The sequence below is a fragment of the Notamacropus eugenii genome, chromosome 2 (genome assembly GCF_028372415.1).
Source record: "Notamacropus eugenii isolate mMacEug1 chromosome 2, mMacEug1.pri_v2, whole genome shotgun sequence".
Lineage (NCBI taxonomy): Eukaryota > Metazoa > Chordata > Mammalia > Diprotodontia > Macropodidae > Notamacropus > Notamacropus eugenii.
The window spans coordinates 24,625,606-24,644,351 of record NC_092873.1 but is presented as its reverse complement, the minus strand read 5'-3'; the positions used below and the strand labels follow the sequence as shown (position 1 = coordinate 24,644,351).

General features: G+C 52.5%; 2 protein-coding genes across 8 annotated transcripts in view; one reads left to right on the top strand and one right to left on the bottom strand.

Annotated features, from left to right (window-relative positions):
• The first annotated feature begins 1,346 nt into the window (after positions 1-1,346).
• LOC140524719 (zinc finger protein 511-like) lies at positions 1,347-4,516 on the top strand. The gene is made up of 2 exons (XM_072639457.1): positions 1,347-2,092; positions 2,206-4,516. The coding sequence occupies exons 1-2, from the start codon at positions 1,787-1,789 to the stop codon at positions 2,797-2,799; spliced, it is 900 nt and encodes a 299-aa protein (XP_072495558.1). The 5' UTR covers positions 1,347-1,786; the 3' UTR covers positions 2,800-4,516.
• OSBPL5 (oxysterol binding protein like 5) overlaps positions 2,938-18,746 on the bottom strand; it is a 107,086-nt gene continuing 91,277 nt past the window's right edge. For all 7 annotated transcript variants that reach the window (XM_072639451.1, XM_072639455.1, XM_072639450.1 and 4 more), the window contains 8 exons: positions 18,572-18,669; positions 17,131-17,220; positions 16,140-16,276; positions 15,149-15,334; positions 14,635-14,755; positions 6,900-7,026; positions 4,554-4,656; positions 2,938-3,751 (listed from right to left, as the gene is read on the bottom strand). In XM_072639451.1, coding sequence (XP_072495552.1) covers positions 3,619-3,751; positions 4,554-4,656; positions 6,900-7,026; positions 14,635-14,755; positions 15,149-15,334; positions 16,140-16,276; positions 17,131-17,220; positions 18,572-18,669 — 995 coding nt within the window. In that variant the 3' untranslated portion in view covers positions 2,938-3,618. The remainder of the gene's footprint in view (positions 3,752-4,553; positions 4,657-6,899; positions 7,027-14,634; positions 14,756-15,148; positions 15,335-16,139; positions 16,277-17,130; positions 17,221-18,571; positions 18,670-18,746) is intronic.

The window sequence follows — 18,746 nt, the reverse complement described above, 5'->3', positions numbered from 1 at the left end:
ACAATGTTGCTGTTACTTTGTGTAATGTTCTCCTGGTTCTGTTCACTCTGCATCAGTTTTTGTAAGTCTTTACAGGTTTTTCTGAAACCATCTTGCTCATTATTTCTTAAAGCACAACCGTATTCCATCACAATTAGGTAACACAACCTGTTCAGCCATTTCCCAATGGATGGGCATCCCATCTTCAATTCTTTGTCACCCACAAAAAGAGCTGCTATAAATATTTTTGTACATGTGGGCGCTTTTCCCCTTTAAAAATATCTGTGATACAGACCTAGTGGTGGTATTGCTGGGTCAAAGGGTATCCACAGTTTTATAGCCCCTTGGGCATAGTTCCATATTGTTCTTCAGACTAACTGGACCAGTTGTGAAGTTTTTATGTTTGATCTTGGAAGCAACAAGGAGCCACCGCAGTGTGCTGAGCAGGGGATGTTACAGTCAGACCTGTACCTGGGCAGTTGGGGGGTGGCGGCGGTGGGTTGGAGTGGGGACAGACGAGGCAGGGAGGCTTAATTCAGCTGTGAGGTTGTCAATGAGGTGAGGAGGGCTCAAAGAGGGGCAGTGGAGAGTAGGAGGTGTTGGACAGAGGAAGGTAGACCTGACCGAACAGCCTGGATACAGCGGGGTACAGCTCAGGGAGAGGCAGAGGGTATTTGCCAGACTGGGAGCCCTGAGGGCAGTGATGAGCTTTAGAATTGGGAGAGCTGCTTCAGGTGTGAAAGAATTCACTTAGACCTTCTCTTTTGGCTCATGGGAGCTTTTTATTTTATGTGGAAAAAGCACACCAGGCCTCCTTAGGAGCCTCCGGTATCTGGGGGAGTTGTGCTTGTACAGAGGTCTCGGAATGATGATGCAGATTTCGAAGGTTTTAGCGGAGGTTAAAGATTGAAGATTAAAGACATGACACAGGGAGCAAAGGGAATTCTTTACGGTTTAAGGACGGCGCAGGACGACACAGGTTAAACATTCGAGATGACGGGGAAAGGACTTTAGGGCGCCTTCGGGTTACAGAATCACTAGGGGCTTCACAAAGTACAGGAGAAACAACTTTGACCCCTGGGCCACCGTCCGAATGCTAATCAGCAGAGGCACAGCCATGCGCTCCCATTCATTCTAACAAGCCCTGGCAGGGAGGTGGCTACAGCCCCGGAGACTGGGCCGGGGTCTGTCGGGGGAGGCGTCTGCTCTGAGGAGTGCCACAATGTATCCTTCTGCAGAGAAGGACTAAGGAGAGCTGGTCCCGGCTGGGACTTAGCCGTCCTGCGAGCTCCGGGCTTCCCAGCTCCCCTGGCCCACCCGTGGCACTCCCGGGGGCGGGGATTCCCTCCACCAGTGGGATAATCGGATAGAGTGGCTCTATCTTCTCACTGCAGGGTAGGGCTGGCCTCGGTGCCAGGCCGAGGCGTGACACTCTTCATGAACGTCCCCGCCTCCTCCCACCGCCCTCAAGCCAGGGAAGTCACACCCTGGGCGGGGCACCGCGTAGATGCGGCGTGGTCGCTGCGGACGCAGGAGAGTGCGTGCGGGGGATTCCCCCTCCTCACATTTTTCAAGGCCCTTCTGTATTTTATTCAGGTCTGCCAGTCTGCCCCTTCCTGGCTGAGCGGGAGACTGAGGCCAAGCCGGGTCGGGGCAGGAGGCGGGGACTTCACCTCGGGCACAGCAGGGGGGCCAGGCCGGAGGCCCAGGTTCGGAATCTGACCGCCAGCGCCTGGCTCCGCCCCCGCCCGCCTCCACGTGGGCCCGGCCCCGCCCCCCAGGGCTGAGCCAGGCTCCTCGTGCTCGCATGGCTCCCAAGCCCCGCCCCGTGCGAGGCTCGGACCGGCCCGTCCCCTCCCCTTCGGTCGGTCGCAACTCGGAAGCGGTTACCGCACGGGAAGTAGAATCACAAGCCCGCCCCACCCCCAGCTCGGGTTCCGGAAAAAAGATGCAGCTGCCGCCGGGTCTGCAGGGCCGCCTGGGCCCGGGCCCGGCCAGGGGCCCCTCCGAGTCGCCCACGTTGCCTGTGCTCCGCCACCCGGCCGCCGGGGGCGCCCCCTTCCGCTTCGCGCCGCGGGCCCAGAGCCTTCCCCGGAGACACCCGTTGTTCGAGGTCACGTAGGTCGGAGGGCGGGGCGTGGGGCGTAGGCGAGGCTGCTGGGGGCGGGGCTGCTGGGCGGGGGCGGGGCTTCCAGGGCCCAGTCTCACCGGGTCTCCGCCTTACAGGACGGGGACGTCCAGAGGCACGCGTACCTGCAGGACGTCATCACGCAGGTCTCGCAGGCGCCGGAGCGCCCCCGCGTGGCGGCCTTCGGGTGCCACATGGCGGGCTGCCAGCAGGAGTTCTCCAGCCTGGAGGCCTACGAGCACCACTACCGGACGCTGCACACGCACGTGTGCTCCGTGTGCCGGCGCGCCTTCCCCTCGGCGCACCTGCTGGACGTGCACGTCCTCGAGTGGCACGACTCGCTCTTCCAGCTGCTGGCCGAGCGGCAGAGCATGCTGCAGTGCCTGGTGCCCGGCTGCCCCGACAGGTTCGGCAGCGGCCGCGAGCGCAAGGAGCACCTGGTGCGCGCGCACCGCTACCCACCCGACTTCCGCTTCGACCAGCCCCGCAAGGCGCAGGCGCAGGCGCATGCGCAGGGCCGGCCCGCGGGGGAGGAGGGGGCCGCGGCGGGGGAGGAGGCCATGGAGGTGAGCCCGGCGGAGGCCGCGGGCGCGGAGAAGCGGGCCTGCGGCCGCCGCATCCCGGCCTCCATCTGCTTCGGCCAGGGGGCCACCCGCGGCTTTAGGAACGCCAAGAAGAGAAGTGACCCCTGAGCCTGCCCACCCCCGCCCGTCGGGGGAGGGGGCCGCCCTGGCCTCGGGCCCCTGCCTCGCGCCTGCGCACTGACCACCGTGGGGATTTTCCCCCCCCAGCGCCTCCCCGGTCTGTGCCCCCCAGAGAAGGACGCGGAAGGCGGTGGCTCCTTTTATTTCACGTTTATCAAGCAGAAACAGGTGCCCCCGAAGGCAGGAGGCGCAGGACAGACACGACCCGGGGCCAGCAGTTTGCACGGGTGGCACCGCAGGCTTCCTGGCAGGGGAGGCACCCCGACCTCTCGGGCGGGCAGCACCGAGCCTGGATGCCCGCCGGGAGCCTCCTCTCACCCAGGGCACCAGGACTGTGCTTGCCGGGTCTGCGGGGCCTGGCTGGCGCTCATGGGGGAGGAGGGGCGGGGCAGCCCTCGGCCCTGGTGCCACCCTCAGGCCAGGCCCTCCCCTCCCCTCCCTCCTGCTGCCCCAGGTGTCTGGGTGGGGGCAGCGGTGTTGGGCGGTGCTCGGACACGAACCACATGCGATGGGTGGATGAGTGAACGAAAGGATGGGCTGACAGGACAAGCCACCGTAGGAAACAAAGTGCACGGATAAGCTACATTTGGCTTCAGCGGTTAAGGCCCCCACGGGTAATACGGTCCCAAAGCGGTGCCCCTCCGAAGGGCACAGGCTGCTCAGGAGCGGTGCTCGGGCCGGGGCCTGGGGTCTGGCCACCTGGCCTTCCCTGGATGGAATGTGGTGCCACCTCTGCAGGGAGGGCTCCTGGGGTGGGGGCAGTTCGTTTGGCAGGGAGGCGCCTGGGCTGCTGCCCCTAGAGTGCTTTTATTTCAAGACATAGTTAATGAACAGTTGACATGTCAGAAACACGCAGAGGAGAAACCAGCAGCGTGAGCTGTGGAGAAAGCTTCCTGGTGCCCGCCTGTACAGAGACTTTTTGTTTAGCGCCGTCAGGTTCCTGGAACAGAGACAGGTAGGCTGTGGGTGAGTGGGGTTCTGCGCTTGGCCTCTGCCTTCTGACCCCCTCCCCACTTCAGATGGGGTGTGCTGCCTTCTCCACTGAACTGGCAGCTCACCAAGGACAGAGTCAGTCAGTAAACATTAAGCATTCCTAGGTGCCAGGCTGTATGCCAGGCTTTGGCTGATCCTCAAGAATAACACCCCCTAGTGGAGAGAGGGTAGGCTTTGGAAGCAAGGGGGCCTCAAAGTCTTCCTCTGATGTAGGCCAACTGTGTGACCCTGGGCAGGGCTTGTAACCTTCCTGTCTCAGGTAACTCTCAAAGGTCGCAAGATCCAAGAGAGTTCCCTTTGCCCTGCCAGAGCGCATCCTCACACCTGGAATCTCACAGCTGGAGAGAACAAAGATCCAGATTTGAACCTCAGCCTTTAGGTCTGAAATTCCACTTCCTTTCAAAGCCCTGGGTGCCTTTTCCCCTCCCTCCCTGGCTAGGCCAAGCTAGACTTGGATTTTAGGGAGGTGTGATCATATGAGTCCCCCTTTCTCTGTCACTGGGCTTGTGTGGGGGCCCAGCTCAGCTAACCTAGCCGACTGCCTGGGGCAGGTCCTTGGGAGACTGGGGGTGGTGGCAGAGGTTGGAGCCATTCCAAACTGGCTTCCTTCATTGTTACATTTTTAGGTGATCGTTTACACCTGTAGGCTAAGAAGTCCAGGCTTATCTTATTATTTAACTTTAATAAAAGGATGAAGAAAACATTCATCAGAGTGGGTCCTCTATTTTTTGAGAGTTGAGGCCACTCACCTGTGGATGTCCTGTTGGGCCTTCTGTAGGGATAACACTGCAGTATGAATTTCCTTCAGATGTTGGCTCTCCTTCCCACACTGGGCACAGGAACCTTCACAATCTGGGACCACAGAGCAAGAAGGGTTATTTCTGTCTCCTGTCTAATGCCTCTAAATAGAGCTGATTTTCAGCGCTCCCCCTCGCCCTTCAATCAAGACAGGGAGAAGAAAATGGGGGAGGGGGACAAAAAAAAAGAGAGGGAAAGGGGAGGTGATGATCTCAGAATCTCAGAGCTGGAGGGACCTCAGTGGCTCTAGTTCAATGGGTCTCTAAGCTAGAATCCTCTCTGGAGCACCCCAGAAAGTGGCCTCCAGCTTTGCCGTGAAGACCCCTAGGTAAGGGGGGAGCTGCCACCTCCCAAGGCAGCCTGTTCCACGGTGGGACAGCTTCCTCACAGGGAGTTCATGTCTATCTTGGCAGCTTCAACCCAGGAGCCCTCTGAGGCCAAGCAGATCTCCCAGATTCCAGAATCTCAATGTTGAATTGGTTGTGGGAGAAAGATGGGCCCTGAGGGGGGTGAGATGGGAGGCTTTTGGACTTGTAAAGAATCCCAGAGGTGGAGTTTCAAAGAGCTGTGAAATTCTAGCATCCCCATCCAGGATGGGGAAGGTCTTGTAGTTTATGGCTGGAGGAATGCCAGAGGCTTGGCCTGGAGAAGAGGAGACTGAGGGGTTCAAGGACAACTGCATTAGCCTTGCTGTCTGGCCCAGCCGGGTTGGACCAGGAGCCAAGGCAGGAGGCTACAAATGGGATCCCTTGGGCATGACAGCTGTCCAGCAGCAAGTGTCTTGGGCTTCCACAAAGGAAGACCTCGAAGAGTGAGGTCTTACGGCCCATATTCGGTGATGCTGTGATGCAGAAGCCACCGAACCTAGGGATTTTCTGAACAAGATTTCCCTTATAACATACCAGGAATGTTCTAATTAGAAGGAAAAGGGGGAGCTGTTTAAAGGTACTGAGCTGGCCTGGGAGCACAGCAGCCGCCTCCAAACTCCAAAGCAGACAAGCCTGAGCGGCTTCCACTTGGGAGCTCTCCAGGGTGTGGTGGTGCTGATCTCCCTACCCTTTCTCCCTCCTTCCCCTTGGCTGGAAATTCTCTTCCTCTTCACCTCCACTCTTAGCTCCAATCTCATCTTCTATGAGAGACTTTCCTGAGCCCCCTGGGATTCCAGTGCATCCTGTATGCCTTGTGTTGGTGTGTTGGCTCCCCTAGTAGACTCTTTGAGGGCAGTCGCTGTTTATGCCTTTTTTTCACATAGTTTACGTTCCTGCACATGGTGCATAATAAATGCTTGTCGCCTTGGAATCTTCAGGCAGAGGCTCAATGGCCACTTGCCATCCTCGTGTATGGCACTCCATCTCTAGTCCCCTCCATGGCCATGACTCAGAATTCCTGGTTGGACTCACTCCTCTGCTAGGATTCTCTGGTTTCCTTCACCTCTAACTCCACCACTGGCATGAGGCCTTTCCTGATTCCCCCAGCTGTTAGTACTGTCCCCTGTTATCTTCCTGCTCCTCCATAGTAACTTGTATGTGCTAAGTGACTGATGTTTAGAACGTGAAGTCCTTGAAGGCAGGGACTGCTTTTGTCCAGCATTTAGCACAATACAGAAGGTACTTAATAAAAGCTTGTTGATTAGTTGGTGATGGGGAGGGGATTCCTGTTTGGGTGTACATTGGCCTAGGTTGTCCCCATGGTCCCTCCTAGCTCTAGAATTATTATAAATAATAATAACACTAGCATTTATCAGGTCTGCAAAGCTTTTTATGTATGTTAACTCATTTGTTATGAGAATTCTGAGGTTCTGTTATGATAAGGTTCTCAAGATCTCAAAATCAGTAAGTATATTTGAATTTTGCACTTCACAAGTCTAGGACTGAGAGAATCTGAGTTTGTGAGGGATTTCTGTGCTTGGTCAATGACTATCTAGGGTGAAATGAGGGAAAGCTGAGCAGGTGTGCACTAATACCTTTCTGCTCAATGGAGTCAAAAGAGGTTCACAAATGAACTGACTCCCCCCTCTTACAAATGATTAAACTGAGGCACAGTGGAGGAAGTGACCTGTATAGTGACCTGTATAGGGAGATCAAGTCAGTTTTGATCCTCCACTTTCCTCCCTCTCAGCTGAGGTCTTGTTAATCCATCAGCATTGTGTCAGGCATCAGGCTAAGGGGAGGATGCAAGAGAGGAAAAGCAGCCCCTGTCCTTGGAATGGGGAACAACCATGTGCAAACAAGCAAGGTTGGAATAAGTGGGGAATGGCAGCAGAGGGTGGGCATTGGGAGGGTGGAGTGGCTTCCTACCTGCATCCCCTCCATCATCGGACAGGTCCTGTACAGACTCAGGGGTGGAGCAGCTGCTCTCCGTGTTCTGGCTGTGGTTGGAGGGCTGATCGCTGGCCTTGCGATGCCGACAATCCTTTCCTGACCTCTGTGGGAAGACATTCATCCAAAGTGACAATTATCGATATTTCTAAGGGGCTCCAGACTGTGCAGTCTCCACAGGCAGTGAAGCCTTAGGCCTCTGAAGGCAGGTCCCCAAAGGTACCACAATGCTTGCTCCCAGCCTTACAGAGCAGAGAGATGGGTGCTTTGAGAGGTGGGTGCTGAGGCTCTGCTTTTCTGGCCAGTGGCCCAGCAGGACACACACTGGAAAAGCAAGGGTGGCCTGCTTTCTGAGAGCTCCCAGGAAGGGCAGACAGAAGGAGTCATGGGGAGATGCCTGAGGCCAGCTAGTTTCCATTTAAAGTGCTTACCACAGGCCCTGGCACACAGTAGGGGCTTAATAAAAGCTTGTTCCCTTCTCTTCCCCCCACCCCTTTTGTCTTTAAAGAGACTTTAGCTTTGAGCTTTCCTGGGTTTAGTCAGAGAATGAAGAAGCTGCCACAGGAGCCTCCTTACTTTTCCTTCTGTTGCACAGATGGAGGAAACTCTGAACTGACCTAGCCCCCGGGAGGACAAGGAAGTGGAAGAGGACCCAGGCCTGGGGCCTTTGTGGGGCCTCCTGGAAGGCAGGTGGGACTGCAGGAGGAGGAGGAGGTGGGGGAAGGTGGTCGGTCAGGCTTCGCTGGGAAGTGTTAGCAGCTGACTCAGCTGTGTTCTGAAAACTTGATCAAACTTGATCGGCTCTCGAGCCCTTGTCCTGCAATGCCACACGAACCAAACTGTCGAGGAGCCAGCAGGGCCAGATTTCCAGGTCCCAGCTTCTTTCCCAAGTCCTGCCCAGCAAGCCCCTCCCTCCTTTAAAACCTTTCTTTAAAAGCTCTCTTTTCCTTCAGGTGACTGGGATGACACTGAGCTTCACCAATTCTGAAGGATCTGAAGCCGTTTTTATTTTTATTGTTTTACTGTGCTGTCCATTCTCAGATCTACCTTTTCTGACCCAGCCTCTCTGCTGACTTTTACTCTCACATCTTGAACTCACATCCAGTACACATCTCAACATCCCTCAACATGTCCAAAACCAAACTCCTGATCTTCTCCCCCCAAACTGTTACTTCTTCCAGCCTTTCCCATTACTGTGTCACTATCCTCCCAATCCCTCAGGCTTACAACCTAGGAATTCTCCTGTACTCCTATCTTCCCCACCTTCGCTATGTCCAATCCTCTGTCCAGCCCTGTTGATTTCACTTCTTTGGCATCTAACATATCCCCTCCCCTTCTCTGATACTGCCGCCCCCTGGCGCAGGCTCCCATCCCCTACCCTGTTATTGCAATAGCTGTTGGAGGGGTCTGTCTGCCTCAGGTCTCTCCCTACTGTAGCCCCTCCTTTATTCAGGCACCAGAGGGATTTTCCCAGAGCATAAGTCTGCCAGTGTCAGCCACCCCTACTCAGGACCTGCAATAGCTTATCACCTCCAAGATCAAATACAAAATGTTGCATTTGTCATTCAAAGCCCTTCATAACCTGAACCCATCCTACCTCTCCAAGCTTCTCACACCTTACTGCCTAAGGGATATTCCTCCATACAGTGCCACTGGCTGATCTGTGAACAAGATCAGGGCTTTTTCTCTGGCTGTCCTCCAGACTTGGAATGCTCTTCCCTCTTGGTCTCTGACAACTTTCCTCCCTGGATTCCCTAAGTACGAGTAAAACCTCAGCTTCTATTGGAAGCCTTCCCCCCACCCCTCTTGATTCCATTACCTTTTCTCTGTTCATTTTATTTATTTCCTTGTTATTTCTCCCTTTATATGGTAAGCTTCTTGAGGACAAGGCTCTCTTTTGCCCTTTTTGTATCCCTAGTGCTTGTTAGCACAGTCCTGGCACAGAGTAGGTGCTTAAAAATGTTGATTGATTTTATTGTTTGCTTGAGTTTCCTACTCAGTTTGATTTTTTCAAGAAATTACATGGCCATTAAGAGTAAATTCATATTTACATTCAAAATACAATTTTTTCAAATTCAAAATTAAGAGCAAGGTCATAGGATTCATTCTGTGAACTTGGGGGCATTCTCACTGAGGGGTGAAAGCTGGCCATGGAGAGGATGGGGGCTCATCGACGTAAGAGTTTGCCTTTTTTGTCTTTTTCCTCTTCCTTAGCAGTAATCTAGCGCTTTAAAGTTTAGAGCACTTTACAAAGATGATCTCAGTGAATCCTCACAACAACCCTGGGAGGGAGGTACAATTATCCCCATTTTACAGATGAGGAAATTGAGGCAGACAAAAGTGAAGGAACTTGCCCAAGGTCATGCAGCTAGTACGAGTTTGAGACTGAATTTGAATTAAGGTCTATCCTGACTCCAAGTCCAGATTATACTTCTAAATTTTGTGGGATTTGGGGCCATATGGGTTGTCTCAAGTTTTAATAGGCTGAAACAGCACTCTTGGGACATACTGTGGAGTGAATGATGAGAGAGAGTAGGGAAAGGAGCCACGGGGTTTGAATCAGGAGTAACTGAATCCCTACATGCCATGTAGCAGGACACCCACCCATACCCAGATCATAAACATTTCTCAAGTGCTCACTACAGGCCTGGCCCTGAGGCTACAAAGATCAGAACAAGGCAGGTCCTAACCTCTAGGATCTTACATTTTACTGGGGGAGACAATATGTGCATCTCAAATACAAAATTTTGGGGGGGTGCTTGTAGGGGGAAGTTACCAGTGGATGGGGGAGAGTGGGATGGATGAGGAAAGGTTCCGGGTAGGAGAGAGGGCAGAGTTTTGAAGTGAAGTAGAGATTTGAAGAGGTAGGGAGGAGAAGGGTTCAAATTTCAGGCATGGAAGAAAGCCAGGAAGAGGCCTAGGTCTTCCAATTAAGATGAAGACATGAAATATTGTATAGGTGTCCAGCCTCCTCTCCCCTCAATATCTCTGAAAAGGACTCTCAAGAAAACAGAATTAAGTGCTTCCTTCCAGTCTCATATACTCAGAAGGATAGTCAAAGTCTTGTGGAGGCTGGTGCTGGATGGTGCCAGGTAACACCAGCTCTGGAAGGTCATCACCACCTTTGGGTGATGAAGCAGGAGAGTGGCAGGCCCTGGAACTGTCACACAACTCCACAGGGAGGTGGGTGAAGTTTGCATAAGAAATCACAAGTCAGCAAAAACTCTGGTGATTGAGGCCTTAAGCTAGATTTGAGTCTGGTCTATTAGAACCCAAATCAGAGGACAGGCTCAGCGAAACCTAGGACACTGCAGAGTTACAGAAAGTCCAAGACTAGAGAGCTCTTTAACATCCAACTGAGGCCTGTCTGGGCCATAACATGGGATGGAATCAGTTCCTGATCAGAGATTGTACAAGGAAAAGGTGACCAAGATGGATGAGGCCAACATCCTCAGGGCACCATGAGGAGACTGAGACAGAAGTCATGACTTGAATTAAAGGTGAGGCTTGGTTCTGGTTACTCCCTCCAGAGATAGAGTCATCCAGGTACCAGAGGGGAGAGAACCAACGAGGACCTACTCAGCCCATCCAAGTGTGCCCAGCCCTGTCACAAAATTCCAATTCAAGAACTGTGGCTAGAAATCTGAATAAATGAATGGATGATAACACCAAACACAATGAAAAAATTTTATATGTGAAAATAAGCCCAAGAGGTAGACACAGAAGGAGAGACAAATTCCACAAAAAGCAGAGACTCAGACAAAAAAGAAAATGGTTTGGCTATAAGGATTGCAAGTGTAGATGAAAGAAATGAAGGAAGACATAGTAACATGAAACAAGAATTGAAATAAGAAATGGGTGAGGGGAAGGGAAAAGGATAGTGGGGGCAGAAAACCTTACCACCCAAGCAGTGGACTTCCTGCAAAATAAAATAAACCAGAGCTCAATGACTTCATGAAGTAATAGGAAATATTAAAAGAGCCAAAAGGTTGAAAAAAAAATAGGTAAAAATATAAAGTGACCTATAAAAAAGAACTGACCTGCAAAATAGATAGAGGACAGAGAATTTTAGACTCACAAGACTTCCTGAAAATGATGACCAAGCAAAACAATCCAGACTCCATCTGTCAAGAAACCAGACAGGGAAACTGTCCAGATCTATGAGAACCAGAAGGCAAATGGAAAAGAGAATCTATTATCACCTCTTGGAAGAAACGCCAAACTGAAAACACCTGACAACATCAGCCTCCAAGTGAAAGAAAAAACTAAACTACAAATGGCCAGAGGAAAGAGTTCAAGTCCTGAATCACAGGTGTAGCCATGACCACACAAGATTTTGCTACCTCTACTTCACAGTTAAGAAAATCCTGGAACACAAAATTCTAGAAAAATAAAGAAAGCCAACAATCAGGAACACTTTTTACCCTTCAACGATGAGTATAATCCTCAGGGGTTGGGGTTGGGGTATGGGTAGTACCAGGCTTTGGATAGACTAGACCAGTGGTGTTAAATTCAAGTAAAAACATAGGCTTTCTAAGCTGTACAGAAGGATCCCTGAAGGCTGTGTACTGATTTAATTTTAAAACATAATATTATCCATTTCATTGTATTTTTAGTCATTTTGTTAAATATTTTCAAATTATATTTTAATCTGGCTCAGGCTGTGCATGGGAAATGTTGCTAGATGCATGCAGGCCAAGGGCTGCAGGCTTGCCTGTCAAGCTTATCTGACCAGAGTTGAGGAGAAACTTTGATGAGTAAATACAGGAACCTAGAAAGCTAAGGACATTTCAGCACTTTAAAGGGAGGACAAAGAGTTTACATTCTATTGTGGGAGATGATACAATGTCTTCAGAATCTCATCACACAGAAGATATTAAAGAACACACATACATGAGTCTGAGTGTGGTATGGTTCTGTTTCTTTGACTTTAAGGGAAGAAAGAAATACCCTAGGGGAGAATTGACTGTTTTTCATGATTGAAGGAAAGGGAGAGGGAAATCCCAAGAAGCTCATTTTTATCTGAATTGGACCAGGAGGGTTGAAAAGCCATGAAGATCTGGGCTCAAGTTTCTTCTCAGACACTGGCTACATAATCCTTAGCTTCTTTGTGACTCAGTTTCCTTATCAATAACTCAAGGTTGGACTCGATAACCTCTAAGAGCCCTGTGGGTTTTAAATTTATGATCTGATGAGCGAGAGATCACAACTGCAGAGATACCGAAGGAGCCTGGATACAACCCGTCAGTGGTTGGCTATGGGGGTGAGGAGAGAAAGTGAGAAGTCACCTGGTGTTTTCAGTCTGGGCACTGGGAGGAGGGAGGATGGTTCCCTTGACAGAGATGTTAGGAAGGGAGGAGGGTTTTGGGGAAAAGATGACGAGTCTGGTTTTGGATGTGCTGAGTCTGAAGTGATGTTTCAGGGACATGAAGCTGGAAATGTCCAGTAGGCAGCTGGAGATATGGGACGAGCTCAGCAGAGAAGCTGTGGCTGGATAGAAGGATCTAGGGGTCACTGGCTAAGAGATGCTGATAACTCCTGGAAGCTGAAGAGTTCATTGAGAGGCATAGACAGAAAGAAGAGAAGCAGCTCAGCATAGAGCCTTGGGCTAGAGCCTCAAGGAGCGCTCAGAATGTGGAAGATGAGTCAGCAAAGGAGACTAAGAAGGAGCAACTGGAGTTCAAGGAGCAGAAACAAGGAGTAACATTCCAAAAGCCAGGAGGAGATGACAGACACCAATGCCAAATGCAGAGAGAGCTCAGGTCAAGAAGGATACAGAGTGGGAAAGGCCACCAGATTTGGCAACTGGGGTCACTGATAACTTTGGAGAGAATGATGAGGTTGGAAGTCAAAGTGTAAAGTGTCCAGGAGTGAGGGAGAGTGGGGAAGTTGTGGCAGGGAGTGTGGAGGGCTTTTTTAGGAGTTAAGTTGAGGAAGGGAGGAGAGCTAGAGGATGAGGGATGGCAGGCTATGTCCAATGCCCTTCTAGACATACCCACAGTGCTTTTCCTGTGCCCTCATTTCTCACCCCCAAACCAAGCACTCATTTGAGGAGAATTTCACAACTATACAATTTTCTTTAAAGTTTCTTGAAAATTTTATGCATTTTTCCTTATTCCTAAAAAATAATTTACTTGTGGTTAATCACTCACCAAGAGGTTCCTCCACTTGCCCAACCCCAGGTTCAGAGAAACAAGAAAACCCTAAACATTTGCATTGTTTTGGGAATTGTGTTCCTCACAGCTGCCCTTTGAGGAAAAGCCTGCAAATGTCATTTCTCCCATTTAAATAAGGAAACTGAGGGCTCAGAGGGAGGAAACATCCTGAGATCCTACAGGGGGCATTGTCTTCTAGACCAACGATCAAAAAAGCGAGTGGTCCCCATGGAATGGAGCTGCCTTTGGTTGATTTCTAACCCTAATACTGTGTAATTCTGAGGATGGAGGGAGAGAATATATGTAATGCACCAGTCACATACATACTGAGATTATTGCCACCACCACCGGCACCAACATTTTGCTATCAGGATCACGGAACCCCTAACTCTGCCGTCCCCAAGCATGTGATCTGGGGGGCCTTCTGCCCCCACATTAAAGTTGTCAAAATGCTGGAGCATGAAGGAGAGCTCTGGCCAGCCCCTACTCTCTCCAGATGCCTCTGGTCTGGTGAAGACTCAGGAGACGGTGTGGTGCAGTAGGGAACACCCTGGAGTGCTCTGGGGGTGCCCTCTCTCTGCCACTTTTTACCTGTATGACCTCAACCAGGTGCTCAGCCTGGGCTGGGGAGTTTGGGACAGAGGAAGCCTGGATCCACATTGCTAATGCTCAAACATCATTCTCCTCCCTCTGCAGTCACGGTAAACTCCCATCCCTGTGCTCTGGCTCTGCCTCAGATCCCTCTTGCTCCTGACCTGTCTAGGTGCACACCTGAGCCCTTGCCTCAGAGGTGCAGAGCAGCAGAGCCCAGGGCCCCCTGGTGACCATGCCCCCGTAGTGAGGAAGGGCTCTAGTTTGGCGGGGCCAGCCTTGTTGCTTGGCTGAGTTCCAGCTGCCTTCTGCCTTCGGAGCTGGCTGGCAGAGACGGCATCAAAACCATTTCCCTGCGAGGTGGGGCTGCCTCTCACCTCCACCGTCTGCACTTTGCATGAGGTTTGCTTCTTTCTCAGTTTCACCACTGGCAGGGAGCTCCTTAAGGAAAGTCAACAAGGCTCAGTGGAAAGAGCAATGGCTCTGAGGCCCAGCACCTGGGTTCAAATCCCACCTCCGACATTGGTCTTTGTAACCTCTCTGGGTGTTAGTTTCTTCATCTGTAAAGTGAGGGGCTTGGGCCCAACAGCTGCGAAATTCTCTCTGCTTGCTGCACGTCTAGGACCTTATCGACCTATAAATACTTCCCTCTCTCTGGGCCTCAGTTTCTCCATTTGTGAGGTCCCCTATAACTCAGAATCCTACAATACAGGGAGCCTGGGGCTTAGCCTCCTTGAGTCAGCATCACCTGACTGGAAGGTGGAGCTGGGAGGGAGGTGAGATTGAGGACAGAGGGGGCCTGGCCTTGTGCTTGCTGGAAGCTCTCATACCAAGGAACTCTTGGCTCTGCCTCCCATCCCTACTGTCATGACCAGCCTCACCAAGGGGGCTACTCAGCACACGGGAAGTGCTCAATAAATGGACTAGACAGAGCCAACCAAGGGAGGAGGGGGGAGGCAGTGACTCACCTTGTGCCGAGCCACTGGGTTCCGAGTGGTCAGCCTCAGGGGTGCACGTCGGCCCATTGTCTGCAATTGGCCATCCTGCTCAAACTGGGCAATGTCTGCTAAGGGGTCCCAAGGCCTGAGGCTGGAGGAGGGAAAACAGGCCCCATGAGACCACTTGGTGTCACCTGGAATGTTGGCTCCTGAGGGCATAACATGTACCTCTTTCTATGGGAGCAGAATCGACATCTGCTCAGCATTGGTGGAGAGCCTGTGGGCCTGACTTATGGGCCCTGCTTGGAGCCCCCTGGGACCTCCTCCTCTGGGCTCTGTTCCAGCAAACCTATCTCAGCCAATGGTGGCCATTCGCAGTCCACCTTGACTCTTGTTACATGACAGGGCCCATGCCCACAATCTGAGCCTGTCACCCCTCAGGGACACAGGATTGTGGGCAGTCACCTCCTCCAGAGTTGCCCACTGAGCTCTGAGTGAAGGCCCTCCTCCCCCTCTGGATGGCCTCCCAGGCCCACAGACTCACTCCTCATATTTGTAGTGCCACTCCTGGGAGCTGGGATCCTGAAGGAAAAGCAGTGGCTTCCAGTCTAGAAAGGCCTCCTGCCTCTCTCGGGCCCTTCTCCTCTGCTCCTCCTCCAGCACAGACTTCTCCTGGGTGGCCTTTACCTGGTCACCTTTGTTGATGGCACTGGTCACGTGCTGCCAGAGTCTGTGGGGAACAGAGCCAGTGGGCCAGTTGTGAGCCCAGGGCCAGACCTGGTCAGGGAGGTGCCACCCTGGGCTCTGGTTCTGGCCCCACCATGACCTTGTTGGGTGACTTGGGACCCCTCTCCCTCATCTCCCAGAATCGGGAGGGATCAGCCCATGAGCCAAGGCAGGAATCCTTGCTGTGTACTGCAGTCACTGATGGGCCTTTGCCTGAGCTCTCATGACTCATGGGGCGCTCTCAGCCTCAGAGGGCAGCCCATGGCATGCTCAGAGGCTCCCCAGGTTTGGCCCTGTAGCCATTGCCTGCCAGTTTTGCTTCTGCCCTCCGAGGACCGGCAGAATGTCTGCCCCCTGCCCTGCAGTTGCTCCAACACCGTCCTCTCCCAGGTCCCCTCTTTTCCAAGCCAAAAGCCCCTCATGCTGGGAGGACTCTATAGATGGCTGGTCTCTAGTCAGCCTGGCCTTCCTTGTGGGGGGTGATGAGCATCCCATGGTGAGGAGTGGGAGGGTGCTCAGGTGCATGTAGAAGGGATGGGCCAAGAAACTGAGTACGGGTCACATGGCAGGAAGCTTGGCCACCTACAGCCTGGGGAGCCTGAGCCAAGACCTTCCCATCGTGGGCCTCTGTTTCCTCTTTTACACAATGGTGGGTGGGGTTGAAGAACTTCATGAGCTTTGTAGCTTCTCACCTCAGTCATGGTCTAGCCTCAGTGATCCTGGACTAGTCACTAGCTTGCTTCTGCTCTTAGTGTCCCTAACTGGGAAATGGAGCCACGGCCACTTGGTCCCCTCTGGGCAGGACTCACCTCTCTGATTCTAGCTCTGTCTGCTCCTCAAATAGCACAATGTGGCGCTTCAGCCTCTGCCTCCGGATGTCTGTGGTTGGGTTCCAGAAGACATCGGTGGTACCGTTCTTTGGGTCACTGATGTACACCTCCCTGTCCTGCCCGGGAAGATGGAGGAGAGTGCTGGGAAATGTGCCACCTAGGCACTTGGGGCCCTCCTGAGCCTGACCTGCTCCCCACCTCTGCCCTAGGCAATGAGACAGCACCGTTCCAGCCAACCTGGGCCCCCTCCCCTCCCTCCTTCTTCCCAAGCATCCACCATGAGGCATCCATCCACAAGTACTTGTCAAACCCTGAATTCTGGGTGAGAGAAGCAGAGGGACCTTCTAGGAACCACTGCCCAGACAAAGAATCCAGAGACACTGCTTTGTAGATCCTACACAGAACTACAGCTGCTGCTGCTACTAGTGATGGTGAACTGTGTTGTTTTCCCTCCAGCTCCATTGGGGCTAGGGGTCCACTGCATACACCTGGCAGATTCCTACCTCCACCCCTTTGTTCACGTTGTTCCCCCTCCTCCAATGCCTTCCTCCCTCCTTTCTCAGTTCTGTCCGTCTTTCAAGGCCTACCCCTCCACCAGAAAGCCTTTCCTAATCCTAGCCTATGCTAAACTTTCCCTTTCTTCACTTTCTGCTCTGCTGGTTTTTAACAGTGTATGTATGTGTGTATATGTGTGTATATATGTTTCTTTGCATGTGTATGCATATATATGCATATATGTGTGGGTATATGTATGTATATATATGTGTGTGTGTGTGTGTGTGTGTGTGTGTGTGTGTGTATGTGTGTAGGCCCTGACTGCCCCCAATACAGGGCCTGACCCGGTTTTGGGCACCCAGAACAGTCCCACAAATGCTGATTGAGCATCTCATGTGGGTTCTCGATGGTATGAAGTAAATGCAGCCACCCGCAGGCCTAGGGCCTCTGGTGTGGAAGGAGTGGGCTTACTTACCCAGTGTCCATCGAGGCTTGCTAGAACTTCCTCTCCTGACTTAATCTTCCCAGAGATCTGGTTAAGGCCAGAGCTGCCCCCAAAGAAAGGCTGCAGAGAATAAATGGGCCTGGTCAGAGCCTACTTTGGGATTAGGGCTGGGGCCCATGGAAGTCAGAGCCCATGAGGTGGGGGTGGGGGTGGGGGTGAGGGTGGGTCAAGGCTGGAGAGTTCTGGAAAGGAGGCTCCCTGCAACCTTCCCCCTTCCCAGTCAGGCTGCCATCCAGGGGGCTCTGAGAGGGTGGTTCTCATGCACAAGTTGGGAGACCTGGTTGTTCCTCGTAGCTCAGTCACTCACGTGCTCTGTGACCTTGTACAAAGGCTTCCCACTCTGGGTCTCAGTATCCTCCACCATCAAATGGGGATGGTCAGAGCTGCCAACCTCTTATCCCAGAGTGGTTTGTGGGACCAAAGAGGAAAAGCTCTGGGAGGCAGCAAGGAGGGTTGGGGGCACTGACTTCCCAGGGTTGGGGGAGGCTCTCAGGAGGCAAAGGCCACTGCAGCCAGAACTGTGTATTGGCAGGAATCATACTGTTCTGAGGGATTTCCATGGGACAAGGAACACCCGTGTGGGGAAACTCCCTCCACCAAGGGGAGGTCAATACCTGCTTTTAACACACAGTCCTAGAGATAGACTGTACCCAGAGCATGGGCAGGATAAGCAGTCCCCCTGGGGTCCTTATCACAAGGATACATCAAGGCAGGATTGTTGAAGCATAGGATTAGGGGAATTTAGCTGTCACCAGGGCCAACACCCCTTATCTTACATAGGAGGAAACTGAGGCCTTATTCGAGGTCACAAAGCTATTGTGGTCCTGTGCCAGGCAGCCTCTCATCACCATCAAGAATCCCTCCCCCTTCTCTTCAGTTGGCCCTGCCCTAACTTACTCAGAGGACTCTTTGCAGTTTGCTTGCAGAGGGCTAGAGCTCTTTTTCCTCCTATTCTCTAAGGCCCCTCCCTCCCAGCTCTGACACCCCAAGTTCTCTCTGTTCTACGGTGCCTCCCAGCTTTGACATTGTCAGACATTCTAAGAAAGGTCAGTTTAAGACAATCAACCTTTACTCAGCATCTTTTCAGCTGGATTCTGGGGGATACAAATACCAAACAGGCTGGCTCTGTCCTGAGACAGCCCCTGTGGATGCCACTCAGTGATTTCCCCACGGTCTCAGAAATGGCTCAAGGATCCCAGCCTCTGAGTGGAGTGGAGCCATCTAGACCACTTCTTAAGAGTCCACCACCCTCATTTACAGAGGAGAAGGGACTGGCCCAGTCTTCTAGTAGGAGATTAGGACAAGGATCTCCCAATGGCCACAGGGCTGCCTCTTCCCTGGAGGAGGTGGTGGGGTAGGAACTCCCAGCATCCTCCAGGGGCATGGGAGGACATGTGAGGAGTGTCCTTACCTTGAGCTTAAACTCCAGTTCTGCTTGGTAATTATTCTTCCCACACTCGATGGTCACTTTCCCACCCAGCTCCATCGTCATGGTGCCGTACAAAATCCCTGAAGAGAAAGCGAGCCACAGACTGGAACACAGGCAGGAGACTCCCCGAGAGTTTCCGCCCATGCAACCATGCAAA

What these genes read in the sequence shown, in the direction of transcription:
- LOC140524719 (XM_072639457.1), top strand. Translation starts at nt 1,787, where the DNA reads ATGGCTCCCAAGCCCCGCCCCGTGCGAGGCTCGGACCGGCCCGTCCCC. An exon ending in GGAGACACCCGTTGTTCGAG is followed by an intron (nt 2,093 to 2,205) that starts GTCACGTAGGTC and finishes TCCGCCTTACAG; the next exon opens with GACGGGGACGTCCAGAGGCA.